At 38.6% G+C, this 8397-nt stretch overlaps 1 protein-coding gene across 1 annotated transcript in view; it reads left to right on the top strand.

Moving 5' to 3' along the window:
* Positions 1–8397, top strand: part of Stxbp3 (syntaxin binding protein 3) — a 73474-nt gene that overhangs the window by 54546 nt on the left and 10531 nt on the right. The window contains exons 10-14 of the mRNA XM_013031848.1: positions 2711–2806; positions 2933–2990; positions 4382–4543; positions 6327–6465; positions 7032–7138. Of these exons, the coding sequence (XP_012887302.1) occupies positions 2711–2806; positions 2933–2990; positions 4382–4543; positions 6327–6465; positions 7032–7138 (562 nt within the window). The remainder of the gene's footprint in view (positions 1–2710; positions 2807–2932; positions 2991–4381; positions 4544–6326; positions 6466–7031; positions 7139–8397) is intronic.

The following is an 8397-nucleotide window of genomic DNA, read 5'->3' as shown; positions in this document are numbered from 1 at the left end:
GAAGTGGAGCTGTGGCTCAAGTGGTAGAGCACTAGCCTTGAGCTGAAGAGCTGAGGGACAGTGCCCAGGCCCAGAGTTCAGGCCCCATGACTGAACCCGCCCCCCCCCCAAAAAAGGTAGGGTGGGCTAGGGGCATGGTTTAAGCAATGGAGTATTTCGACAGACCTCAATCCCCCATGCCACCTTCCCCTGCAATAAAAGATCTTGGTAAGACATTGGTCAATTCTTACCTCTTTGTTCCTCATAATTTAAATGGCTTCCCATTTTCTTCATACTAAAAGCCAAAGTGCTTGTAGTAGTCCTCAAAGCCTGTGATCTCCATTAATCTGTGTCTGCCATTCTTCCCATGATCACTCCTGTATAGTTAGACTTACCTCTTTCCAATCCTTAGTTTTGTTCTGGGGGTGCAGCTCTGAAGTTTGAACATGGCCTTGTTTTTGCTATGTAATTGCCCTACCTCTGACCTTTTCCTGTAGTCCTTTTTTGCAACAGACATGTACCTGGTCTAGGGCAAGTGGAATGATAGGTACATACAACAAATCCATCCATTTCTGTTGAAATTGGTGGGGGGCAGGGTCTCACAAACTTTTTTTTTTTTTTTGCGGTCATGGGGTTTAGCTGCTGGGCCTGGGCAGTGTCCCTGCGTACTTCAGTTCACGCAAGTGCTCTACCACTTGAGCCACAGCAACATGTCTCATGGACATACCTGCCTAGGCTGGCTTTGAACCGCTATCCTCAGATATCAGCCTCCTGAGTAACTAGGATTACAGGTGTGAGCCACCGGCACCGGGCGTCTCACAAACTTTTTGCATAAGCTCACCTCAAACCATGATACTCTCATCTCAGGCTAATACAGAGCTAGGATAATAGCTGTTAGTTGAAAAGGTGTCTCATGAACTTTTTTTTTCCTGGGACTGGCCCTGAACTGGATGCTCTCCATCTCGGCCTCCCAAGTAGCTAGGACTGTAGTTGTGAGCCACTGGCACTAGGCCCTCATCACAATTTTAAATGGAGACAAATAAAGCAGGAAATTCTAGGTATCCATTTTCATCTCAATGACTTCTTTAAATTTACTCCAAAAGAATTATCATTATCTTTTGCGTGTTTTCACCCTTGTTACTGATAAGTTATGAACCACTTAAAAGTCAAAAGTATTACCTAAATACAAGGTGGTACTTTAAATGACAAAAGGGATTTCATCCTTAATGCAAGCATAATTAAACGCAGGCATTTTATCTTTGAGTATTAAGACCACATACAAAGTTGGGCAGACCTATAATCCTGCATTCAGGAGGCTGAGATCTGAGGATCAAAGTTTTGAAGCCAGCCTGAGCAGACAAATCTGAGATTTTTATCTTCAATTAACAAGGAAAAAGGTGAAAGTAGAGGTGTGGGCTTACATGGTAGAAAGATAGCTGTGATAGAAAAAACCAGGTGAAGAGTGCAAGATCCTGAGTTTAAGCCCCAGTACTGGCTGGGCCAGGGGAGGGGGGCGGGAAGACCAGATAATGAAGGTGAATTTGTGGGTAGGACCTACAATTTTAGGGCAGGGGAGGAGGAGGTTATAGAAATGGCTATTAGTACAGTCCTTTTTAATTTTAGCTCAGAAAGTTGACAGTCTCAGGACAATTGAATTTCCCTAGCTCTACAAATGGAAGTAAGGTATTTGTATAAAAAGAGAAAGCGGAAGCTGGGTGACAGTGATCATGACTATAATCCTAGTTGTTCAGAAGGCTGACAATTCAGGGTCACAGTTTAAAGCCACTCAGGCAGGAAAGTTCTTGCCACTCTTGCCTCCATTAACCACCAAAAAGACAGAAATAAAGGTATGGCTCAAGTGGTGGAGCACCAACCTTGACCAAAAAAGCTAGCAGACAGCACCTAAGCCCTGAGTTCAATCCTCAGGACCAGCATAAATATAAATAAGAGGATTGTGGTCCAGGCCTATCTGGGCAAAATTTGGAGCCAGAGCAAAAGGGGCTGGAAGTGATGTTCAAGTGGTAGAGCACCTGCTTAACAAGCATGAAAGCTTGAGTTCAAAACCCCAGTAACAAAAAATAACAATAATAAAACAGATGAAACACTCTGTTTTTAAATGTTGTACCAGCTCCAAAACACATTCATTAGGCTGTATTGGGGTGACATACCTGTTTTAATGGATGCTTGATATTAGTGGTGTAAATATTTGCACATTACAATAGTTTTAAGTAGTTAGAACTCATATTATTAGTCTTTTCAGGGGTTCGTTAGTTTTTTATATTCAGGTTTGTGTTGTTTGTTTTGTTTTTGAAACAGAATTTTGTTGAATAGTCCAGGCAAGCCTAGCACTCATGATTCTCCTGTCTCAGCCTTCTGAGGGATAGGATTAAAAGTATGCACACAATACCTGACTAGTATATTAAGTGTTGTTCTGAAAGTTGATTACAAGACATTGAATTTTTGCTTTGTAAGATAACATTTTGCCAAGAATCTAAATTTTATTGAGATTAAAAGTGTCTTACAATAAAATGGGGAAAAAATACAAGGCACAGATAGCACTTTGAAATTTAGTATAATGATAACATACCTTAGTTTTGATAGGTATTATCCAAAAATGATGAATTGAGAATATGTAGTTTTGAATTTCTTTTTCCAAATTATTGTTTGTAAAAATGTTTTTTCCACTTTTGAGAAAAAATACCAAAAATGTTCTGCCTCTGTCTTCTTGTAGATATAAAACTGATGGAAAAGAAAAGGAGGCAATCCTTGAAGAAGAAGATGACCTCTGGGTCAGAATTCGACATCGGCATATTGCAGTTGTGTTAGAGTATGTCAGTCCATTTCAATTTTTAATTCCATGGTTTTAGATACTAAATATGTCATAGTACATTTTGTAATCTTAAAATTGTTCTATGAGAATTATACCTAATTTAAAGAATTCTCAATTTGACAGGGAAATTCCGAAGCTTATGAAGGAAATTTCATCAACAAAGAAAGCAACAGAAGGAAAGGTAAGAGCTTTACTTAACTTCCAAAATAATAACAAAGGTGAACTACTTATTTAAGTTTCTATGTTTGGCACATTCTATAAAGAGAAATAGAGAAAACAAACTCTTATTACCCATTATCTTATTTCAAAAATTAGCAGCATTTTGACTGGTCACTTCACTGAGTTTATTACTATTGTTTTCTTTTTGGCAGTTCCAGAGTTTGAATTCAGGGCCTCATACTTGCTAGGCTGGCACTCTATACTTGAGGTACCCTTCCAGCCCTGTTTTTTGGTGGTTATTTTTAGATAGGATTTTGCCTCTCAGCTTGATGTACACTTGAGCTGTGACCTACCTTCTTTAAGCTTCCCACTTTTGCTGGAATCCCAAGTTACACCACTACATCCAGCTTTTCTCTAAAGAGATGAACTTGTCTACTTCGGCTGCCTGAAACCAAGATCCTGCCAATCTTAGCTTCCTATGCAGCTTGGGATACAGGCTTGTATCATTGGGTCCAGACATGGGGAAGGAGGACCTCATAAACTGCTGTTGGGGCTAATAATCCTCCCAATCTCAGTCTCCTAAGTACCTAGGATTACAGATGCAAGCTACTAAACTCAGATAAGGTTAACATTTAGTTGACTAGTTAATTTCATCAGTGCATTATTAGAATTTTTTTTTTTTTGGTTGGTCGTGGGGCTTGAACTCTGGGCCTGGGCGCTGTCCCTCAGCTCTTCAGCTCAAGGCTAGTGCTCTACCACTTGAGTCACAGCGCCACTTCCGGCTTTTTCTTTTTGCTTATGTGGTGCTGAGGAATCGAACCCAGGGCCTCAGGCATGCAAGGCAAGCGCTCTACCACTGAGCCACCTTCCCAGCCCCAAGCTTAAACTTTTTAATCTTTGTTTGGATCAGCTTAGAATAATGTAAGAATTTACCAACTTAGTAGGAAAATTCAGCATTAAAATTGACCAGTTGGTGGTTGTTATTCTCATGTTTCTTATAATTAATAACATATTAGTAGATTTAATAACATATTAGTAGATTTAGCAGTCTGTAAGTGGTAAGATTGTATGTGTATGTGTGTACTCTGTGTGTATACATATATATTATATATTTTTATATTTTTTTAAATTTTTACTGATACAGCCCTTATAAATCACTATCATAATAATCTTTACATTTTTGAGATGTTGTATCCTAGTCAAAAACCAGTGATTTAAATGAAACATTTTGGTGTTAGCTATCAGCATTTCATTTTTCGTTGCCTAGTTTTTCATTACTCTCAAATTCAACACAATTTATCGTTTGCTGTCTGTTGATTATCCCCTATCATATTACTACTTCTGACTTCCTTTCTTGATTTAGCTTTTACTTACATGTTACTCCTTTTCACTTATGACCACACATTCCTTCAGACCTATCTCAAAAATTTAATCTTACCATTTGCACAAAAAATAATTAAAATGCTAGAAATAATCCATTCTTCTGTTTTCCAGCAAGTTGTCCACCTTAACTTAGCAGAAGATTGCATGAACAAGTTCAAGCTTAATATTGAAAAGCTCTGCAAAACTGAACAGGTATATGTAGAATCATAAATGCCTATGCTTATATGAACTTTGTGAATTAAAATGTAGGTTTTATCTGCTAAATTTAGTGCTTGTTTTCACAAAAAATAAAAATAAGACTTTTTTTTGGGGGGGTGTCAATTCTGGGACTTGAACTCAGGGCCTGAGCATTGTCTCTGACCTTTTTGCTCAAGGCAAGTGCTCTACCATTTGAATCATAGAGCACTTCAGGCTTTTTCTGTATATGTGGTACTGAGGAATTGAACCCAAAGTTTCATGCATGCTAGGCAAGCACTCTGCCACTAAGCCACATTCCCAGCCCAAAATAAGACTCTTAGAAAGGACCCCACCTAGGAAGTATTTAAGATGCAAGCCTCTACTATGTTCAACTATAACAAAGTACCTGAGATAAATCAGCTTATAAAGACAAAGGTTTATTTTTGACTCGCCGTTTTGTTTGTGTTTTTGATGCTGTGAATAAAATCCAGAACCTTGTGCATGCTAAGCATATTTGAGGTTCACAGATTTGGAGGATTCAGGTATAATCAGCTGCCCTCATAGCTATTTTAAGGCCAGTGGTGAGGCTGCGCATAATGGTGAGGGTATCTTGCAGAGCAAAGCTGCTTACCCCACAGCCATCCTCTATAAAGGCCCACGCTGAATGACCTGAAGGCCTCCCAGTAGGCTCCACTTCAAGTTTCTACCACCTCCCAACAGCATTGTTGTGGCTAAGGCATTATCACATGGGTCTTTGGAAACACTCTAGATCCAAACTATAGCCCATTAAGAATGGGCTCAGAGGCCCTGAATTCAAACCCTGGTACCACCACACAAAAAACAGCTTTTCGTATAATGCTTCATCCTAACAGAAATAGGAAGTAGGCAGGCTCGGATGGTTCATGCCTATAATCCTAGCTACTCAGGAGGCTGAGATCATGGTTCAAAGTCAGTGCAGACAGGAAAGTCTGTGAGACTCATCTTCACTAAACTACCAAAACAAAACCAGAAGTGGAGCTGTGGCTCAAGTGGTAGAGTGCTAGGCTTGAGTACAAGAAACTCGGTGATAGCACCCAGGCCCTGAAAGGGAAGGGGAAGGGGAAGGAAAAGGAAGGGAAAGGAAAGGAGAGCAAGTTGCATGTAATATTAAGTATTCTGGTAGCCATATTACAAAAGTAAAATATACAATTTAATAATATATTTGACTTAACCAAATACATTAAAAACATTGTAGTGTGTAATCAGTATGAAGATTACTAGTAAGATAATGATATTGTTTGTTTGTTTTTTTCATACTATGTATTTCAAATCTGGTATTTTGCACCGCACCACCTCTTTTTGTTGTTGGTAGTGGTGGTTGTGGGGCCTGAACTCTAGGCCTGGGTGCTGTCCCTGAGTTCTTCAGCTCAAGACTAGTGCTCTATCACTTCAACCACAGCTCCACTTCTGGCTTTTTTCTGCTTATGTGGTGCTGAAGAATTGAACCCAGGGCCTCATGCATGCAAAGCAAGCACCCTACCACCTACCACCCTACACCATAGCACCTCTTACTTCAGATGGCCTACATTTCAAGTACTTAGTTGCCATTTTACTTATGCTGGATAGCATACATTTAGATTAACGATTTTCTTCTTTTCTGCTTTATTTTTTACTTTTTTTATGAACTACTTATAAGGGATAGTAATATTTTTCTGTAAAGTGTTATCAATATTCCACTAAAGTCTGATGATTAAATGGGTACATTTAACAAAACTGAATTTTGATTGTAACCCACTGGTTATATTTTATTTTCATTAAGGACCTGGCGCTTGGAACTGATGCAGAAGGACAGAAGGTGAAAGATGCTATGCGAGTACTCCTTCCAGTTCTCCTCAGCAAAGATCATGATAATTGTGATAAAATAAGAGCGATCCTACTTTATATCTTCAGCATTAATGGTAATGAAGATTTGTTTTCATAAATACATTGAAATATCCAACTCTAAAATCACTGTTTTTTTTTGGCCAGTTCTGGGGCTTGAACTCAGGGCCTGGAGACTGTCCCTTAAGTGTCTTTTGCTCAAGGCTAACACTCTACCACTTGAGCAACAACACCACTTCCAGCTTTTTTGGGTAGTTTATTGGAGATAAGAGTCTTACAGGTACTTTCCTGCCCTGGCTGGCTTTAAACCTCAATCCTCAGATCTCAGCCTCCTGAGTAGCTAGGATTATAGGTATGAGCTCCTTGTGCCCAGCTAAAATCACCTTTTAACATGTAGTTTACTATTGATCATTGGAGAATCTTAGAAAACTCAAAGGGTAGTTGCTGAAGTTGGCTAAGTAAATATGTGGAAAATAGGAAGTTGGTTAAAGTAAGTATGTGAGAAATAGGAAATTAAGAGAAAACTAAAGGGGATATAATTTGACTGTTCATTTTTTTTAAAGCCAAATTCATGTTCCACTTAAGAAGAATTGGTTGCAGTAGCAGTTATGTGATTATGTGCTTACATTTTTACTTATATAAGGAACTACAGAAGAAAATTTGGACAGACTGATCCAGAATGTAAAGATAGAAAGTGATAGTGACATGATTCGTAACTGGAGTTATCTTGGTGTTCCCATTGTTCCCCAGGTATGAAGGTTACACTGTATTATATTGTGTGTGTGTGTGTGTGTGTGTGTGTGTCTGTCTGTCTGTCTGTCTGTCTCTATGTCTGTGTCTGTGTCTGGTCTGGAACCTAAACTTGGACCTAGCTCTCTACCATTTGAGCCACACACACTTCTAGCTTTTTTTTTTTTTTTCTTTTTCTTCCTTTGGTGGTTAATTGGAGATAAGAGTCTCATGGAGACTCCTGGGCTGGCTTCAGACTGTGATCCTCAGATCTCAGCCTCTTGAAAAACTAGGATTACAAGTATGAGCCACCAATGCCTGGCTTAGCTAAACTTTCTTTATGTAGGAATCCTTGTGCACATTCATACCATAGATTTTATATGTGCATGCTAGTACTGGGGCTTGAACTCAGAGCCTTGGTGCTATCCCTTAGCTTTTTCTACTCAAGGCTGATGCTCTACCACTTGAGCCACAGCTTTACTTCTAGCTTTCAAGTGGTTAATTGGAGATAAGAGTCTCACAGACTTTCCTGCCTGGACTGGCTTTGAACTGTCATCCTCAGATGTCAGCCTCTTGGTTAGCTAGGACTATGGGCATGAACTACTAGTATCCAGCCTCTTTTTTTTTTTTTTGGTACACTGTAGATTTTGATTATTTTTTTTAAGAAAAAACTTCTTTCCATTTCCTGATAGTTTTTTTTATTATTAAGTAAACAAATAAATGTTGTTTCTCTTTTCCATATATAATTTGGACACATGTTTTTCTAGTGTATTTATGGCTTCTGTTGCAGTTTTTTACTTGTGCTTTTTTATGATTCATTTATAGTAATAATTTGTTATATTTTAGTTAAACATTTAACATTTATGTAATATTTATATAATGCAAAGAAATAATTATATTCTCAAAAAAATGTAAGCTCAAAGCTATGAGTAGAGCTCAATGGTAAAGTACTTGCTTAGTAATCTTGGTTTCAATTTCCATCCAACACTAAAAAAAGAACCAAAAAAACCTCAAAGTTAAAACTGGAAGAATTCTTTTTAGAATCTCACTCTTTCGCACTAAGGTTTATATTTTTATTTGAGAAAACATGCCTAATCCTAATCTGATTGTTTTTAAGTAGGTACTTTCACTCTATTTTAAGTCAAAAATAATATTTTCTGGTAAATTGAATTTTTTTTGGGGGGGGGTCCAGTTGTGGGGCCTGAACTCGGCCTGGGCGCTGTCCCTCAGCTCTTCAGCTCAAGGCTAGCGCTCTACCACTTGAGCCACAGTGCCACTTC

This window comes from Dipodomys ordii, unplaced genomic scaffold, assembly GCF_000151885.1.
Source record: "Dipodomys ordii isolate 6190 unplaced genomic scaffold, Dord_2.0 Scaffold146, whole genome shotgun sequence".
Classification (NCBI taxonomy): Eukaryota; Metazoa; Chordata; class Mammalia; order Rodentia; family Heteromyidae; genus Dipodomys; species Dipodomys ordii.
This window is presented reverse-complemented; position numbering and strand designations above follow the sequence as displayed.